This window comes from Pelmatolapia mariae, linkage group LG10_11 (assembly GCF_036321145.2).
Source record: "Pelmatolapia mariae isolate MD_Pm_ZW linkage group LG10_11, Pm_UMD_F_2, whole genome shotgun sequence".
NCBI classification, from domain to species: Eukaryota; Metazoa; Chordata; class Actinopteri; order Cichliformes; family Cichlidae; genus Pelmatolapia; species Pelmatolapia mariae.
Window position 1 is genome coordinate 38,549,582 of NC_086236.1, and position 20,415 is coordinate 38,569,996.

The 20,415-nt window shown below is 41.0% G+C and overlaps 1 protein-coding gene across 2 annotated transcripts in view; it reads left to right on the forward strand.

Moving 5' to 3' along the window:
* dyrk1b (dual-specificity tyrosine-(Y)-phosphorylation regulated kinase 1B) overlaps nucleotides 1–20,415 on the forward strand; it is a 61,948-nt gene that overhangs the window by 11,579 nt on the left and 29,954 nt on the right. Inside the window, exon 1 of one of the 2 annotated variants that reach the window (XM_063485202.1) lies at nucleotides 16,453–18,497. The exons of the other annotated variant lie outside the window; for it this stretch is intronic. Coding sequence (XP_063341272.1) covers nucleotides 18,395–18,497 — 103 coding nt within the window. The 5' untranslated portion in view covers nucleotides 16,453–18,394. Of the gene's footprint in view, nucleotides 1–16,452; nucleotides 18,498–20,415 lie in introns of those variants that run through there. 2 annotated transcript variants of the gene reach the window in all.

The window sequence follows — 20,415 nt, forward strand, 5'->3', positions numbered from 1 at the left end:
TGTGCACTTTTAGTTTTAGCAATTGAATTGCGCTTATCGTCTCAAGTTGCAACTCCCAGCAGCGGCACCTGCTGTACTGTTTTAACGCAGCTCTGCTTTGCGTTAGGATCATGGCTGCACGCTGTGGGCAGCTGAGTCAAAGACTTTTGAACAGTCAAGGAGTCGTAGATGGAAGCAGCTAAAACTGCAGTTAGCATCTAAGCACTGAAATCACAGAATGTGTCAGTTTAATAAAAGGCAGTTGAAATGTCACTTTAAGGATTGACATTGAATGCAGTTGAGTCTCACAATCACAAGGTGAAAATCTTGGAAAGTGAACTTTGACTGAAGCATCTGGAGGTGAAGTGATGAAACGTTTCCAATAAACTGGGTCAGCCTAAGTTTAAATGACAGGTACTGGGGTCTCTCTTACGAGGCGTGTTCATCATTATAATATCCACTATGAATCTCCGTTCAGAAATATGATGCATGTACTGAGCTGCTGCTATCTCTGTAGGTCTATGGTACACACATACAGGCTCTCACACTCTCAAGAGTAGTAGTTAAGAACGTAGAGGGGGTCATCCCCAGCTACTCCTGTGTGTGTGTGTGTGTGTGTGTGTGTGTGTGTGTGTGTGTGTGTGTGTGTGTGTGTGTGTGTGAGAATGTTGAAAGTGGTCAAAGACACAGGATAAAAAGAGCTGTGTGAATGTTTGTATGAATTCCTATCAGTTTACCATCATGTCTTCATGCTCTGCGCTGCATTTCACACAAACATGTGTGATTTTGCCCAGTAATCTGCAGCTAGGCAAATTTCTTAACAATCAGCCAAGTTCCTTAACAGGTGTGTTAGACACCTGCTGTCTGCTCAGTTCTCTGAGCTTCCTGTCAGTCCGTCTTCCTCTCAGTATATGTGCTGGTAATTTGGGCAAGCATGTTGTTGTTGCGCGTGGTCCTTCCACCTGTCCTTTCTGGTACTCTATTTTTTCAAAAAGAGATGAAACATGTTGCAAATTGATGCTATGTTAGATCTGTAACTTTATATATTTGGCATACCCCTGGACAATATAATAAATGAGAAATTGATATATTTATTAATAATTATGCTGCTGATTGCAGAAAACGATTGAGAAGAAAAAATGACAGCAAGACTACAGTTAAAAACAGACAGATCTGTGGATGAATGGTCAGAAAACTACCTCAGAATGGTAGTTGCCTCTTTTCTGTGTTATTTGTTTTATTTTGATGTTTTACGTTTCTATTTTTTTCCTTAAAAGTTTTAATAAAATCTCTGCCCTGTTTAAGACTTTCATATCTTTTCCATCTCACTTAAAACAGTTGTGATTTTTTTCATAACTGTTTTAAGTTATTTTTCTCACCCAATCAAAGAATATTTAATATATCATTCTGCTTTTCATATTATCAGAAATCACAGTTTGTGTATCTTCTTTTTACCCATATAAGTAAGCGTTCAGACAAATGTCATGGTGCCAGTATTTTAAAAGAACAATAATTGTCCATATATAGTCTCTAAGAGAGATTTGTCTTTGAGATGAAGAGATAAAGTGAAATAAAAAGAAATACATGCACCTTGAATTATTTGTTTTTACTGATGCTCAATATTTGAATTGAATCTTTTAATTAATTTTCATATATTAATACATTAAATTTAATGTTGACCATTTTTACATTATATTACCAACACTAGTCTCATGAACTACATTAGCTAACTGTTGTTCATCAGCTAATGTTAAAATTACTGCTGCCGTGGTCTCTCAGCCTCACATACATACCATCGAATTATGTCAGTAAAACTATAACAAATTTGTAAAAAATTAAGATTTTCACCTTCATTTCTGTCAAGCAATTCTGTATAAAATGTTTCTACCCGCTAGTGTCATGGTTGCAGTTAACAGCCACAGCTGCCTCCTTCAAAGGACCTGGCCTACTTAGATTGGCCTGGTCCTTTAAAGGATGCAGTCCCTAAATTGGGACACACCTCCTGACCGCTCCAATCTGAAGACAGAATGTGCGTGCAGCTAACGTGTCTGGAAGTGCTGCACCAGTGCAGGCATAGGGTGGTCAGGGTGGCAAGGATTCTGCATGCGGTGGCCACGTCCACCCCAGCCACCCTGACCCTCCGCCATTGCTAGTCGGTACCAAAGGTACTAGTCATTTACTAGTCATTACGTGTTAATTGATACCCAATGCTGATAAGTCCTGATGTTATGCAACCATCTGTCACCAAGTGGAGCATTGTTGGTGAGAAACGCCATAAATTGCTATTATTGCTAGTAGGCAAAACATTAGATACAAGGGGCAGAAAGAAGCTTTTCCTGGGGGGTTGATGAGGGCTTTCCCTTAGCATTGAGGTGAAGAGGAGTCATTCGGGAGGGGCTCAGAGTGGAGCCGCCATTGGAAGGAAACAGCTGAGGCAGTCAACTCCTGTGTAAGATGTTCCAAGCATGTCCTACCAGGAGGAGGCACGGCGTAGACCCAGTGTCCGCTGGAGAGATCCTATCTATCTGCTTGCCTGGGAACGTTTCCCCGGATAAGCAAGGAAAGCTGGCGAGAGGGAGGTCTGGGCTTCCCTGCTAGACTGCTGCCACCGCGACCCAATTTCAGATAAGCAGAATAAAGTGGATGGTAGGGCTGGGCCATATCATACCGTCACGGTAATACCGGTGTAATGTTAGGCAATGATAAGAAAATGAAATATCGCGATAGAATATGGGTAAAACGCGCATGTGCAGTGCCTTTCTTTTCATACACATATGGTGGAAAAAGCACGGCGGCGACGGAGAAGGGCGAAAGCGGATCGTTGAATGAAACGGATGAACCAGAATTGGTTTGTAAAAATGCTGCAACTTCAGTGGTGTGGAACTGGTTTAGCTTTCGTCCGTCAGATACACAACAAAGCACTATTTTTGGTAGAGCATGCTAGCGGGCCGTCGTTATTACCGTTATTACCGGACCGGTTTTATGTGGTACACGGCGCTCAAAAATCTGTCAAAAATGTTGTAGTACGACTTTGCTAAGCTACGAAGCCGCACCGCTTGATGGATTGTCGGAGCATTACGGCTATCGTAGGCAGGAGCCTCGCGGAGTGATACGTACTGTGCTTCAACATACTATTACCGTATTGTGTGTGTATAACCTCTTTTTAAGTTTTGTGGATATTATACATGGTTATGCTGAGGATATGTCGGCCAGTTTCCACTGGAAATGCCTTTTGGTTAAACTGTCAGCAAGGAATTTGCATTTGCACTGTTACATTTTTATATAACTTTAATGCACATAAAAAACAGCTGCTTGTTTAAGTGAAAATACATTGATGGGTTCTTTGCGCTAATAAAGTTGTGGCGTTGTAAAGTATTTTGTCTCACGTCAATTATGTCGTCAGTTATATCATTATCGCAAATTCGTGATAAATATTTTTGGCCATATCGCCCTGCTCTAGTGGATGGATAATTTATTTTTCAGTCTTTTTAGATTTTAACTTTTATTGAACTTGTTCTCGTGAATTTTGGAACAGCGTGCGTCGTTCATAATGTACAGCACAATACGCCACACTCAGTTTATTTGTTTTTTGGATGTAAATTTGTCATAATACAAAACAGAGTACAAACATAGTTCATACAATTCTAATAAGATTGAAAAGTCAGTATTTGGTGTGAGTATCTTTATGCTTGAACACAGCCTGAACTCTCTTCAGGAGCTTAATATAATTTCTTTTAGTCTATACAAATGATACTTTAGGCTTTTTAAAAGACATTCAAAGCTCTAATTTGGATGTTTCTGCCTTTTGCTCTGTTCTCTGGGAAGATGATCCCCACTTCAATAATGTTTAGATCCATGCTCTGGGGAGACAAATCCATGACTGATCGTTCCTTTGTAAGTTTGTCTGTCTGTGTATGCTTTTCTTGCATTGGCAGTGTGTTTGAGATCATTTTCATGCTGAAAGAAATGAAGCTGTTGCCAGCCAGATCCTCTCCAGGTGGTATTGCATGGTGGATCTGCATTCATAATTCCATCAATTTTCACAAGATCCCCAACATCACTGACTGAGATCAACCTAAACCCCGACCTCAGCTGTATTTCACATACCGCTGCACCACGCTCCTGACCTCTCCGTACACGGGTGATTCTCACGAAGATCAAAATATAAATATTCTCTCTCTTATTTAAGCGATTTTGTAAACTTGCCATACATTTTGATAAAAGTATTATTATTAAACAGTTTCATGGACTTTTTATTCTTATTTAATGGCAGCATGATCCAAAAATAAATCTCATTACTGATAGGGTAAATGACAAACTGAGACCATTAATTAGGAAAAGATTTTTAAAAGATCTTTTTAGATTTACCTAAATAAATGAAAATTAATGATTTATATATATTTATATATTTCAAATCAAGCAAGTCTCATGACCGACACACAAACATGTAAATGTAGAGCTCATTTTTTAATTAATTTTATTGTTCACAAAAATGACTCACAAAAACACCAGCAGGGTGACGATTAAAGAAAATGTTTTGATAAAAATGACAAATTCTTGTCTCTGAAAGATAAAACATTTTAAAAATCTACGCATTTTCATGCATAGCGGTGATGAAAAGTCTCTTGTGGAGATAAGAATTATGGTAATGAAAATAATTGAGTTTACCCAATTGACTGAGAAAAGATACAAGTAAAAAAGAAAGTAAAAACAACTGGTTGAAAGACTAATGTTACTGTTATTACTGTTCAAAATGATCATTTGTGTTTTTGAAGTACTTTGCCCAAATTTGTCCTGTACTCCTCGAGCAGCTCAGGATTCATATACAGTTTTTCCCTTTGTTTCTGAAGCTAATCTAAAAATACAATATTAGTACGTTTGAAAAGTTTTAAACACAAAATCTCTTAACTGCTTTTAAAATGAATCTCATCTCCGCATTAAAGGTTCTCGTCACCTTTAAGATCCTTTTGAGTGCGTGTTAATGACAATCACGAGTAACAGTAATGAGACGCTCTTGGCTAAGTTCACAAATAACCTGAAATGCTAGCATACTGCACAACCTTGAACACCGCTTCATGCTGAAGCCTTACATTTTCTTTGTAATTATAAAAAATATTTTTGGATATTTAGAAAAGTATCGAGTATAATCCCATATCGGTAATGATAATGGGCAGTGTCACAGACAGGAGATTCAGTAACAAGAATATCACAAAGCAAGAGAAGAGAGAAGAGCTGGCACCGTGTCCAGTTTGAATCTTCTATGTGAAAACATGCTGTGTTGGCCTGGTCAGAGCAGGTGAAGTCGCATTATGGTAATAAGAAACATTCAGTGCAGACACAGTCATTTTTAATAAATTCAAATGTTTTATTTTGTTAAATACAATGTATTTTAATATTAAACATAATTATAGACATTTTTACATATGTTGGCAAATTTTTATTTATTTTAGATGATAAGGAATTTTTATGACATTAACAAAAATAGTAAGAAAGGTGGATCCAGGTGCATATCGGTAATGAGAATTCACTGAGGGAATTCCGCAGGAATTTTGGCCGGACAGCCCTGATCTCCAAGGACCCCCAGAAGGGACCAGTCCCATCCAACTATCGGCGAGTAACCTGCGTCAGTACCACATGGAGGCTCCTGTCAGGCATCAATAGGCACATGACTCAATACATGAGTGGGGCACAGAAAGGAATTAGCAAGAATACCAGTGGAGCGAAACACCAGCTACTGGTAGACTGAGCAGTCAGCCGAGACTGCAAGACTAGGCTGACCAACCTGTGCTCTGCCTGGATTGATTACAAGAAGGCCTATGACTCAATGCCCCACAGCTGGATCCTGGAATGCCTAGACCTGTACAAGATCAACAGGACCCTAAGAGCCTTCATCAGGAACTCAAAGGGGATGTGGCGTACAACACTAGAGGACAACTTCAAGCCCATAGCACAAGTCACCATCAAGTGTGGGCGTTATCTAGGAGATGCTCTGTCCCCACTGCTGTTCTGCATAGGCCTGAACCCCTTCAGTGAGATGATTAACAAGACTGGCTACGGATACCGACTACAGAATGGAGCAGTTGTCAGACACCTGCTGTAAATGGATGACATGCCAAGAGTGAATGAGACATGGATTCACTGATTCACACCACCAGGATACACAGCAACAACATCGGCATGTCGTTCGCATTGGAGAAGTGTATTTGGATTGTAATGAAGAGAGGGGAGGTAGTCAGAGCTGAGGGGATCGAACTACCAGAAGGCAACAGTGGAGACATAGAGGACAGCTACAAGTACCTGGGAATCCCACAGGCAAATGGAAACCACGAAGACCCTGCTAGGAAAGCTGCAACCACTAAGTACCTGCAGAGGGTCAGGCAGGTCCTGAGAAGTCAGCTGAACCGTAAGAACAATATCTGGGCTATCAACACCTACGCCCTGTACATGATCAGGTTCCCTGCTGGGATAATAAGCTGGCCAAAGGAAGAGATAGAAGCCACTGACATCAACACAAGGAAGCTCCTGACCATGCAGGCTGTACGCTAAGCAAAAGGAAGGAGGCCGGGGGCTGGTGAGTGTCAGCACCACAGTCCAGGATGAGACAAGAAACATCTGCTCAGTGAATACCTCAGGCAGCAGAAACCCAAGAAAGAGGAGCAAGAGGAGGAACCATCATGGAAGGACAGGCCCCTGCACGATACGTACCACCAGCAGATAGAGGAGGTGGCTGACCTCCAGAAATCCTACCAGTGGCTGGACTGCAATACAGCACAGAGGCACTAATCATGGCAGCACAGGGACACGCTCTGTTACGTAGGAATATTAAAAAAAATCTGTGTGTGTAGGGGATGCTCCCCCACATCAGCGCCTCCTGGGTAAGGTGTTCTGTCCTACTGCGAAAGGGCACAGGGGTACACCCAAAACATGCTGGAAAGATGATATCGGATTGCCTGGGAACACCTCAAGGTTTCCTTGGACAAGCTAGTGGAGGTAGCGGGCAAGAGGGAGGCTTCCCTGCGTAGGCTGGTGTCCCTGCAACCTGACTTCAGATAAGCGCAAGAAAATTGATCAGTCTCAATTTATTCGTTTTTGGATATTTTTAATATCCAAAAAACGAATATATTTGTAATCGTTTAATCTTTTGTCGTAACATTTTTTCATATCATATTTAACATTGGTGCTGCACAGTTTAAAAAAAAAGTGGGGGCATCAGGGAAACCAATCAAAAGCACTGTCCACATTAAAATCAAATGCTTTGACTTATTTTTTTTTCTTTTGGCAAGGATGGGACAAAGTAGGTGGATATGACATAGGATTTGCAAGTAGTATGATATTATAAGTAAAATAGTCTGGGAATACTATTAGTATGAGAGCTCATCTCAAGCACCACCATCCTGAGATAATGTTAGCTTAGGACACCAAAGCTAATGTTGATTCAGCTCAGTTGAAAAACCAACCACCAATAGACACACTTAGCCTCACAAAGCTACCTCCCATTTAAGAGTGAGCTACACAATCCATCATCTACCTTATGTGCAAACACCTGTGTTTGACGTTGTTGCAAAATGACACTGGGACCCAGGTACTGACACTGTTTAAATGTTTTTTCTCACAGACACAGCTGTCATAATCCTCTACACAGAAGTGAATGGTAAAGTTGAGGTACAGTACAGCTACAGCTGGTTGTATGATCCATTGAAGAAAAGTGTTTAAATGAACTGATTCTTTTATAGCGCTTTTTTACTCTTTTACTTTTTCTTGGGATTATTAAACTATTCTGATACTCTCTCATTCACCCATTCATACAAGCACTTCATCGATAGAAGTACCTTCTATCTACCATTCACACACATTAATACTCCCATGGATGCATCAGAGACCAACTCGGGGTTAGTATTTAGCATGCAGACTTGGATTAGCCAAGGATTGAACCACTAACCAATTAGTAGAGCACTCGCTCTACCTCCTGAGCTACAGCCACCCCAATATATGTTATTGCAGTACTTAGCAATAGCAAAGTGTTTACATTTGCAACACATATCACGAGTGAAGTACTATAATAAGTTTTTGTCTTGATGCATGCTCAATCATCCAGGTAAGGGTATCCCAAAAAGTCGATTCTGTTCATCTGGTTGTAGCGTCTTCAGTGGGAGAAACATTTCATCACTCATCCAAGTAACCTCTTCAGCTAGTCACCCTTTCTTGCATCCCTTCACTGGCGAAATTTAGAATCTACTTTAAAATCCTGTTATTAATAAATATGACTCCAATATGTGCTCCTGCATATGTAGCAGAGTTTCTGAGACCTTATCACTGCAGCCAACTTTTTCTAGTTTAACGTTCCCGTAATCTTTCTCTCTTATTTTCAGCCATAGTTTTTGACTGTTTGCATGTGTGTTGGAATGAATGTCTGACTGTATGGTTTAATATGCGTCTGTATGTTTGAACCACTGATGGTGATGATGGCTGTAGCTCAGAGGTCGAGCCGGCCATCTACTAATCAGAAGGTTAGTGGTTCGAGCTCTATTCTAGTCTGCTTGGGCAAAATACTAACTCCAAGTTGTAAATTTCTCTGAGTTCTCCAGAGAAATAATTTTCCCAAAGATGTTTTCTGCCATTATTAGTAGTTCATATCAAACTGATTTGTGTTGAGGGGGGTCTCCTTTCTCATAAATTTGATTTAATTTGTTGCTGTAAAATTTAGGTGCAACAACATCATGATATCAAGACTTTGACTGGCAGCTGCAGTCGCAGAGAAACTTGCGTATATTTGTTTGGGAATAGCAGATAAAGCAGGGACACTGAGAGGAGGTCCAGCTTTGACAAAAAGTCAAAGGGATTTATCATCCGTGTAACTGGTGTCAGTATACAGGAGCATAAAATACTTCAGTGTCATTCATATCAGAGTAATCAGAGAGAGTAATGTGCATATTTTATATGTATATAACTTTGTACAGGACTGAATATAACATTTTTAAAAGTTGAGAGCCTCTTTGCATTATATGAGGATGATGTGAGTATTTCTAACATTACAACAAGCAAAGGTCAGTATCACACTGTTCATGAGGTGCTGGGTTTGTCCATGTTATGGGGTGAGCCTATGGTTGAGGTCTGAAGTTGCTGATAAAGATTATGAGCCCTCCTTGATCCTTGCGGTGAGCTTCAGTCTTCCTGAGGTTTCTCAAATGATATCTGTCAGTGAGTCAACACAACATCTGGCACGGGACAGCTGTGATGAAGGAAAGGGAGGCCATTTCTCCAAACCTTGGTGCTGATGGGCTCCCTCACTAGTTTTCCTCCAGGATAATTGTTAATAATAATGTGGACTCTAGATCCTGTTATTAAATTAATAGAACAAATTACACTTGTATGAAACCTCCTGCTGCTGTGTTTTCAATCTAACATTTTATTTAAAGTTTCCATGTTACCGGGCTGTAGAGTGCTCTGTGAGTGTACCGGATCTTAAACTCTTCAGTTTTATATCATCGTCCGACTTGCGTCTCAAATCTCAACATTTAATTTCCAGATAATTCTGATATTAACAGTAACCTCTGTCTAAAATACGACAACAAAGGAGTGCCCAATTATCCAAACATATAGACATGCTAATGGCTGATCTAGCTAAAGAATTAACAACAGGAACTACAGAGTGATATTAGACGTTGTAGAACTATAACAAATTAAGATGTGTGTCTCTTTAATTATGGTGATGTGCTTGTACTTATCCTAATTTAGCGATCTGTCAGTCGTGGAAACCCCACTCAGCAGATGTCCTCAAAACTGGAGCAGCCAAGCTACGTAAAAAGTGTAGAGGGGGCGTATTCGCGTGCAAGTCCAGCGGGCGTGTGGGCGGGGTTTGACGCAACTCCACCTCAAGTCGATACTGCGCAGACTCTGGCTCCTAAAGTGGAACATGGCTGCCCCCACAAACAAGTCGTCCATCTTTTCTACAGTTATTGGTTCACACATGTCTACTTATCTTTAGTGTGTGGCTTATTTATTAGTTATTATTATTAATAACAAATAGTTATTATTACTAAAACAATAGCCAACTGGTAAGTTTCTTTTTTCCTAACATTTCTAAATAAATGAAATCAAGATGCTGTTAGAGGGCATGTCATACAGAAACTTTCTAACCCTGAGCTAGGTGGAACCCTACGTGACCACATAATAATAAAGTATTCTGATGCTGATGATGTGAGATGACTGGATATGTACATGGGTGACTGTTTGGTAGAAAAATAATGAGGTCATGTGCAGTTCAGGTTGTACAGTTGAAACAGAAAGTTCAGTAGCTTTTGGTCTGGCTAAGAGCCTGTCTGTAATTCCTTTATTCCAGGTATCATTTAACTGAACTGAGCGTTTGAAGTAGATCACAGCTGTTCATATGTGCATCACTGTCATCTATGCAATATACCGTGTGTCCTGATCTGCTAGTAAGTACTGTAGGCTTATAGTAATGTCACTACATGATTGTTTTAACCATTATGCTAAAGCACTATGTATTTTACTGTGTTATTGTATTCATTAACATTAATCTGTTAGGGTGTGTTACCCACATTTGCTGAGTTGTACTGAGGCAGCTTTTTTTCTCCTATGGAAATGGACATTTTCATTAAATCAGTAATATTCGGTTTGACACACACACACAAAAACCTGGAAAACGTTACTGTTTTAAATTTTTCTAAGGAAGCTCTCCCTATGGCAGTGCCATCCTCACCAGTCCAATATTTATCTCTTTTTTTGACTGTGTCATTCCTGCTTCGTCTTCTCTTTGTCTCTATGGCACCGCCAAGTGCTGAGAAAGAGAAGGGTATCTCCGACTGTAAAGTGCTCTTCCATTCCTTGCTTAAAGCACCCTGCAGTAGCAGCATGGTAATTCTGCTCCTCTATCTTTCCTCTGCATCATGTTTACCTAGCAACAAGCATCACCCGCGGCTGGCCATCCCATTGGTCATTTGAAAACGCACCGGGGACCAATAGCAGGGCTGTTGCCATGGTACAGTGTATAGTTGCCGGGTGGAATTTTGCTGCAAGGCACGTGAGACTCAAAGTCTGCTTGCCTCCATGCACTGCTGCTGTAATCTCCGCTGTCTGGTCGTTAGTACAGCTGAACGTGATTTAGTGGAAGACAGTAAGTCCATGAAGGGAAATACTAAAGTTTATTCACATATTCGGAAATATAGTCACAGCAGTAGAGAAATAAAACACACACACACACAAAAAGAACAGTTCAGCAGGAAATGGACGCACATAATTATAGTGTACTTGAGCTGGATTTTAGTTTTAGAATTAATTATTTTACATCAAAGTCAAAATCAAAAATACTAAGAGAGAAAATCTATATTAAAGCCAATTGTACCGGGTTACTACAGGTCAGGATACATTTTAAACGGCTGTTCATCAAGTACCGATTAAAATCAAGCACAAAAAATGTAAAAAAGCAAGACTCTGAGAAAATACCATCTATGATCAAAACTCCCTGTACAAAGGAACTTAAATGAAACTAGTGCTTAACATACACCAGTATCCACGTAGTAATGAAGTCCTGAGTGTACAGTACTGTGGAAAAGTCATGAGCCACTCCACGTTTCTTTATATTTTGTTAGGAAAATGGGAAATAATGCTGCACTTACATGGAGATATAGTATGTACATACAGTTCTAACTAGCTTGAGCATCAATATTTGGTATGACCAGTTTCACTCTTCAAAACAACCTCTCGTTACTTTCTCTCACTGCTCTCTTCAGCAGCTTTCCGTAACTTCTTTAAATAGTTTTCAGGAATAGTTCTCCGGGTGTCTTGAAGGACATTCAAATCTCTTTGGATGTTTCTGTATTTGCTCTGTTATTTGTCAAGAAGAGCCCACACTGCTTCAGTAATTCATTGTATGTTTCCAATTTCATTGTATGCTCATGCTTACAGTGGCAATAAAGCTCATCTTAGCGTATCTTATCTTATCCTGTTTTAATGATGAGGTCTGAGGGAACCCAATCCTTGACTGATAGTGTTTCATTGTGATGTTTTCTATCCAACTATGCTTTTACTGCAATGGCAGTGTGTTTTGGATCATTGTCATGCTGAAAAACCAAACCATTTCCAGACTGAATCCGAATGCTTTTCTACATTTATACTTTCATCAATTTTGACAGGATCTATAAAACCACTGAGTGACATGCACCCCATGACAGAGCTCACATTTGGACCTTTCCCTTGACCTCCTCATACATACTGATCTCAATTTGAACTGATTATGACATTTGGATTCACCACTCCGTCAGACCTGTTCCACTGATTTGTCAGTCCAGTTCTTGTGTAATTTGGCATACCTCAGTCTTTTCTTCCCATTTTTCTTCCTTAAAAATGGTTTCTTGACAGCAACCCTTCTACTGAGACCATTTCTGATGAGGCTTCAGTGGATAGTAGATGCATCTCGCAGTCAAGGTTCATGTCTTTACTGGACTCCTTCCCTTGTCCACCTTCAGTTTTTTAAGGACACTGCAAACACTTAAAAGACCTTCAGAAAGTCAGAAGAAGTTTTGCTTAAGACCACTGTGAAAAAAAATGACAAGTAACTCTGGCTCCTTGGACGATAAATATAAAGAAATGTGAGTCAAGACTTGTATATAAATGTTATAGTTTAGATATTTGTATTAAATGTTTTTGTTTTGTTTTGATAGTTTTGAGGGGTGGCGGATGGCATCATGAGAGTAGAAATGTTATAAGCTCTGGGTTGTGCAATTCATTCTCCCAAAGGGCCACATAAAAAACCAGGTCTGTTGTGGAGTACCAATAAGATAAATTTGTTTATAATCAGTATTAATTTTTATCATTGTATAAACCTACTGGTAAGAGTAGATGTTACAATTAAATTGTCATTAGTTGCTTCGCACATCGCCGTTAACATCATCACTGAATAATGGGCGTGGCCTCTCAGACAGTAACTCCCATCAGCAGTGGTATAGCAGGAGAAACACCTAAAACTGGAAGCAAGGAAATTGACAAGGTTTTTTTCCCCCAAAAATCTCAGATTTTCAAACTGTTGCAGCACATCTTTCTGTATAATCTGTGAATCTCTGATCTTTGCACTGATTATACAGTTGTGTGTTCAAATCAGTGGTAGCGGCACAGCATGACAGGTTACAAGCATTAAGAGGTGCATGACCTGCAAAGTGCTGCTAGTGACCGCAGATGTAACATCAATTTGACGTCAACTTTGTCATAGTGCTGTTTGTCCTTGGCCAATGAAAATGTGAAATCAGCACAGCAAAAACCAACATATATTACCCTTTTCAGTTTTCCTAAAATCAATTATGAATAAAATGTGCATGTGACTTTTAACTGTATATAAAGTGTTACTGCTATTTTAATTGTAATTCAGTTGCTTCAGCTCTCATTTTTTTCAGTTCTTTCTCCTTATCCCCTGAGAGAAATCTCTGATTTGGGCTTGAACTAGTACATTAAAGTCAGGTTCAGGGTCTGAGCAAATGCACCATCGCCCTTCCACTCTGCATCTGGGAGATCTGGAATGTCCTTGCCTTACTTCTCACAAAACTCTTGAATTCTTTTTATCACTTTGGCTGAGCCACCAGATGTGTGGTAGCCTATGTCACCGTCGACTGTATCATGCTCAATAAACTGTCTATGATCATTGCTCTTGCCTAATGAAGTTAACTATTTTGATTTTAACATCAACACTATGCTATACAACATCTGCTGGTGTATAATAAATGCAAAAATACCTGTTTCAGTTCTGGCTTCATTTTTTTTTCTTGCACCTGCTTCAAAATGTTTTGTTTTTGTCAGATTTGGACAGCCATCGTTGTAACACCTGCCAGTTTGATCCATTTCAGCCCCAGCCTATCCGTAATATCAAAAACTTTTGTTATCCCACATACAAAAACGAGAAACTGGGCTGTGTCTCAAATCTGAAAGTCCTCGTCCAGTGTCAAGGAGAAAGTCAAAACTGAAGATTTCCCACCTTCTCTGTCCACTTTGTTATGGTTCAGCTGAAGAGGGGCACGTTGTCTAATGCGTCTTTTTTCCTCAGGGTTTATTTAGCAGTCTTTGAGTCACACAGTCTTTGATAAACTCCTCATCAGGAGGTTTTTTTTTGTTTGTTTGTTTTTTTTTGTACTTTTATGGAAATTATAATACACCTTTGTTGCTTTTATTTTGAAGGTCACATATAAGCAGAACCCATTTTCTGATGAGGAGTTTATCAAAGAGTGTTGAATGCCCAGGTCTGGCTTTTTAATTGTTATGGATACATCTGGCTGTAAGGTATAAACCTTCCTTACTCATCTGTCTTTATTATAAATCCTGATCTGCCTCTTTTATTCACTGTTGTTTTTACAGCTTAGTTTGGGGCTTTTCTTATTTTTATTTCCAGCTTTAGATCCAGTGAGATTTCTGGCATTTGCACCCAAATATCAGCTTAATCATTGTTCAGGAGAAATTCACTTTAGGTTAGATCATATTTACTAAAACCATCATACCTGCCAAACCACTGTCTTCCTGTAGAACTTTGGGGGCCTGCACTTTTCCCTTTGTAGCATGCTTTACATTGCACTGGTTCCTACACAGGCCCAGTCACCCTTAGCTGGGCATGAGTCATTTTTGAAGTAGAGCACCTGTAGCAATAAATTTTCATGTAATACCCTGTTGCCACTGTCTTGCATTTGTCGGTTATGCCTCTTATTTTCATTGATTTTTTTTAAATGCAAATTTGATTATTTAGCCAGGCTGTCTTAATTTAACTGTGATTGGTCTGCTGTTTTTCATCATGTGATTGTGAGGGGAATTGGAGATGGCTGCAGTCAGAGGAACATTGCAAAGGCATAAATTGGGGACTTTCTGATACATTTGGTGTGAAATTTAGCTTGGTGTTCAAAACTAGAGTATCTGTCTGTTGTTGTAGCATGCCCTTCATAGGACTGTATTAACAGCATTTGCCCATAAATGAATTACATACTGGAGCTAATAAGCTGTGTCATCTCAAAATAACAGAAATATAACACCACTACAACAATCAGGATGTAAAGCCCAACAGTAACCAGTAGACGTGACAGAAGATTCTGCCCTTTTGAAAGGGCACTACATTTAGAATGATGAACCACTGGGAGGTGATTACACAAAGCTATTGTGAACTAGTTAGGCTGTTACTTTTTTAAAACCATATATGACTTCGTTCAACACCAGTTCGAGAGTCAGCCTGTATTTAAAACAAATCCTAAAAACTGATGAGCACTGACACATTTGTTGAGGCAGTTGAGTTTGAGGGTGATTTTAATGCAAGGAGCTATCAGCTGGTTTCTAACACTGCTGTTCCCTAACACTGCTGTTCCCAGGCAGCATTGTGCTTGATTTAGCCAGAATGCTCGGATAGCAACAGGAACAACTTTTAGCTTTGGCTGGTTTGTAAAGACAAGTCAAACCTCTCAGCTGTAAAGTCACTCAGTGACCATGTGCTTATTGGAACCTTTTGCCCCTTTCTCTCCCCCGCTGTATTTCCACCCCCACCATTTCGGTCTGCCTGTCCTTCTTTCCATTTCTACCTGACATCTTCAAACTATTTCCGCGTCACCACTGCCTCGCGCCGCGCCGTAAGAGACCCAGGGAAACTAAGCCGACCGCCCCGCCCACAGAGCCGTTGCTACCCAATTACAGCAGGGGATGGGACTTTATGTAGCCAATTGCATTGCAGCTGCCATGGCGTCGGGTAGCAACAGAGAGTGTGCGTGCAGAGTGAGGGTAGAGGCTACGACTGCCAGAGTACAGAGAAGTTAGAACATTTTGAAAGCCAGAACAAAAAGAGCCTTTGTGTGTTATACGGTAGCAACATAAACGTGGCATTTGGTTCATTTCTGACAACCGAATAACGCATTAATTAAACTGTCATTTTAACTACTCGTTTTTACGGTCTCACAGGCTGCTGTCCACCGAGAACAAACTAAGGTTGATGTAGTTTGAAGTAAAACAGAGCAGTAGAGACAGTAGAGAGTCTGTTTTACTCATTTTAACACTGTTAACACGGACTAATGTTATGTCAGCGAAGTAGCGCTTATGTAAAACAGTCGTCCGTCAAAGCTGTCCCATGTATACAATGTTCAATCGTTTTTCGATTTTCAGTGAACGTTGTCCATGTATGCCTGTGTATAAACTTCCAGTATATATATCCCGCTGTTACTATAAATGGACAGGACGGGAGAGGTTTGCTTGGAGCAGACTACTGCTGTCAGAGGGAAGGCAGCTGTACCGCTAACTCACTTGATTTGTTGATGCTGTTTCGTATAGTTATTTGAAATACTTTTGGTAGTTGATATGACAGTCTGTGTGAAACGTCCACAATGCCACGTGTTTAACCTGTGTTCGCATCTCTGCTGGTATTAATAGTACTCGGTGTATCTGTGCCAGACACACCAGCCCCGACCCCTGCCACCGGCACATGGTACAGTCCCTATCGCAGGGTGGGGGAGCGTGTGGGAGAGGCGCACAGATTCTGTCTAACGGAGAAGGAAACGGGCGAAAAACATGACTCACAATCGCCCCGGAGAAGGTTTCCACCTTGAAGGAATAAAACTATTTTTCCCGTTCTGAGAAGGACGAGTATACGAGGACAGTAAGTGCGAGAGAAGAAAGCGGAAGCAGACTGACGAGTGGGCCCGTCAAGAAGCGAAAGGCAGCAAGCTCAGGAACTCTGGAATTGGTTTCTTTTGTTTACTCCGAGGCGACTCTGAAGTTTTGGCTTGTTGCAGTTCAGTCGCTGTTTGCGATATTACTAGCGAGTAATTACCTCAGAGACTCGACCTCTTCCTGGACCGTGTTATTGTGCCGGTGTTTCGGAGTGTAACGCGGCCCGTCGTCGGCTTTTGTCTAACGCGGGGAACATTCGGCCCCAGCGCACAGACCCTGGAGCTATACTGCCTCTCGATATTTCCTCCGCTTCTGAACCGGAGCTGAAAGAGTTCCTCGGCTGAGGTGAAGTGTTCCCGTGCTGGTGGTTCGTCACTTTGCGCCAGCCGGCGGTCCCGTTGACTCGTGAATGCTCAAGTACAGTTAGAGTAACTTTGTGTGGAGCTACACACCTCTGAAGCAACAAGGCGCATTGGATTGCGCAAAAAAGTGCTTCTTGTTAAGGCTGAGTGTATACTAATATTGTTTGGCTAATAAAAGGGCGCCTTTTTAGCCTGACAGAGGGCAGCCACCTCTTGCTGTAGGCTTTGAAGGGAAACGGCACAGGACTCCGTGGAGCTCAGGCTGAATATACTGTGTGACTTTCTCGGTGCAGGCTGTTTGTGTCACTGGATTAGTCTGAGTGATCACATCACTCTGTGCTGTCCTACTCTGTCTGGCAACGAGTCCCCCAGAAAGCACCAGTAATTGGGGCTATTTTTAGTGTCAGGGATGGGGTAAAAGCAGGCAGCTGGAAACCCAACTCCCCTCCATCTCCTTCTCTTCCATCCCATCTATCATCCTACCTCGCTCGTCCACCTGGCAGTATGCTTGGCGAGCCTGGTTAGCACAGGTTCCACTTACAGCTAGTTGAGGTGGCTTATAAGTAGTCTGGAAAAACAGCAACAACTGGACATACTCTGCTGCATAATAATAATAATAAAAAAAAAGATGTGCTTGAATCATACTGACCATGTAGTCTAAGGAACCTAGCAAAACTAGCAGTCCTGTGCTCCACTAGTCAAATCTGCAGCGGACACAAAGCCCGTTCTGGATTGCTCCTGAAATGGCTGAAGAACTAGCTACTTACTTTTGGTTTATTCTGGCCAGGACTTACTGAACGTATCAAAGAGACTCTATGCCTTTATCCCTGGGACGTTTGGCCTCAACGCGTAATCGCAGTAGACACTAGATTCGATAAAACGCTTGCTTTTGACTACCTGAAAGATCAGTCACCAGCGACCTGGAGTGATATACACCTCCAGCGCACAGAAAGAATGCATGAAACTGCCAAAACCAACCTAACGAAAAACTGACCTGACTAACCAAATATTCTTTCCCTTCCACTCACATGTCTGCAGAGAGACAGAATATATATCTATATGTACCATGAGAGATCTATATATAGTGTAACACCACAAAAGACAGAAATTACATCCTTTATATTTTTACTTCCGAGAGACAAGCTGCCTGTACACCATTTGGTTGCCTTAGAAACCACAGTCACAAAAGATTAAAAAAACATTTTTTTTAAAAACAAGCCAGAGAAGACGGTGCCTTTTGATTGGTTGGTTGGTTGGTTTCCCACCACGTCAAGATTCCTTTTTTAGTTGGATGTAAACTTTTGAAGCAAACTCTGGGATTGATGACAGTTACCTGACCCGCACGAGTTCTGCTCGTCTGTCACAGCTTTTTGATTGACACTGTTTCCCTGCTGCATTGGACATTTCCAAGCATTTCCATGGTTGTCACGTCATCATCTGTGGAAGACCAGACTGTGCCCACTTGCAGGATGGTCCAGTCAGAACCTTGGATCGCCTCAGCCCTGCTCCGCAAGAACAAGAGTTAGTACACACCAGAATATACACAATCCCACTGATTTCAAAACAGTGGAAACTCTTCTTTACTCACAGTATAGTAACCTGTGTGTGTGTGTGTGTGTGTGTGGTCATTTGTGATCATTTATATATACAAAATTTTAGGAGCATGTGTTGACTTTAAATTGTGCGTTGACTGTGACAGGGTCCTGGCGTGTGACCCGAGCGTTCTAAAAGTGGCCACATGTCTGTCTACAGTCGGACCGTTAGCGTTTCGATGGGCTTAAAAGAGCAAATAAACAAAAAGAATGGTTTTGATGCGCCGTAACTTTTCAGTTTCTATTTAGTAGTGTTCAAAAAGTGCAACAAATGGCTTTTGTTTTCTAGCACATGATCAGCATGAATTATAGTTACTCTGAGGTCTGTCTGTGCTTCTCGCTCAAACTAGTTAGACACATTAATGAACACAACTGTGAGGACTAGACCAGAGGGCCGGCTGATGTAGCGAATACTTACTTCTACTCGCATGAAGATTTCAGATGGGTCAGTGCTAAAGCATCTTAATACTTCTCATCGCTGTTTCTCCAGTCAGTGAGTTTATAACATTTTATTCACCAGCAAGTGCAAGTTGTTTCATATTGTTGTTTCCTGTGTTTGATGCACCGTTCCACTCCTGCCAAATACTCTGCACCTGAGTGGACTTGAGTTATGTGTTCACACAGGTCAGTGTTTCTCTCAGTGGGTTTTTTTTTGTTGTTGTTGTTGTTTTTGTAAGAACAACATCTATATCACATGTGTTTGATGGTAAATCTATAACAGAGTCCTTGCAGTGGATTACCTCTGGGTTGAGATTAAACATGCCAAAGTTTGGCCTTGATGTTCTTAGGCTCAACAGTCCATGTATACCTGATGTTTAACAAAGATTGGTTAGTCAGACCTTTAATAGTAATGAGCAACGCCATGTGAGACAGTCTGGACCTCGCACCAGAAGTGTGCCTTTAGGACTTTGTTAAACCAAATGACAATGAAAGGTTACCTGGTTCAAATGCGACTGTGTAATCTCACACACACACAACACACACACACACAAAAGCAAATGCTTCTACTTGATCTATGCTTGTGCGGTGAACCTATGTATAGCCTTTAATGTAGCCTACACAAGTAGCTCTGTCTACTGCTAGCAGTTATATGTACAGTGGGGCAAAAAAGTATTTAGTCAGCCACCGATTGTGCAAGTGCCCCCACCTAAAATGATGACAGAGGCCAGTAATTTGCACCAGAGGTACACGTCAACTGTGAGAGACAGAATGTGAAAAAAAAATCCATGAATACACATGGTAGGATTTGTAAAGAATTTATTCGTAAATCAGGGTGGCAAATAAGTATTTGGTCAATAACAAAAATACAACTCAATACTTTGTAACATAACCTTTGTTGGCAATAACAGAGGTCAAACGTTTACTATAGGTCTTTACCAGGTTTGCACACAAAGTAGCTGGTATTTTGTCCCATTCCTCCATGCAGATCTTCTCCAGAGCAGTGATGTTTTGGGGCTGTCGCCAAGCAACACGGACTTTCAACTCCCGCCACAGATTTTCTATGGAGTTGAGGTCTGGAGACTGGCTAGGCCACTCCAGGACTTTCAAATGCTTCTTACGGAGCCACTCCTTTGTTGCCCGGGCGGTGTGTTTTGGATCATTGTCATGTTGGAAGACCCAGCCGCGTTTCATCCTCAAAGTTCTCACTGATGGAAGGAGGTTTTGGCTCAAAATCTCACGATACATGGCCCCATTCATTCTGTCCTTAACACGGATCAGTCGTCCTGTCCCCTTGGCAGAAAAACAGCCCCATAGCATGATGTTTCCACCCCCATGCTTCACAGTAGGTATGGTGTTCTTGGGATGCAACTCAGTATTCTTCATCCTCCAAACACGACGAGTTGAGT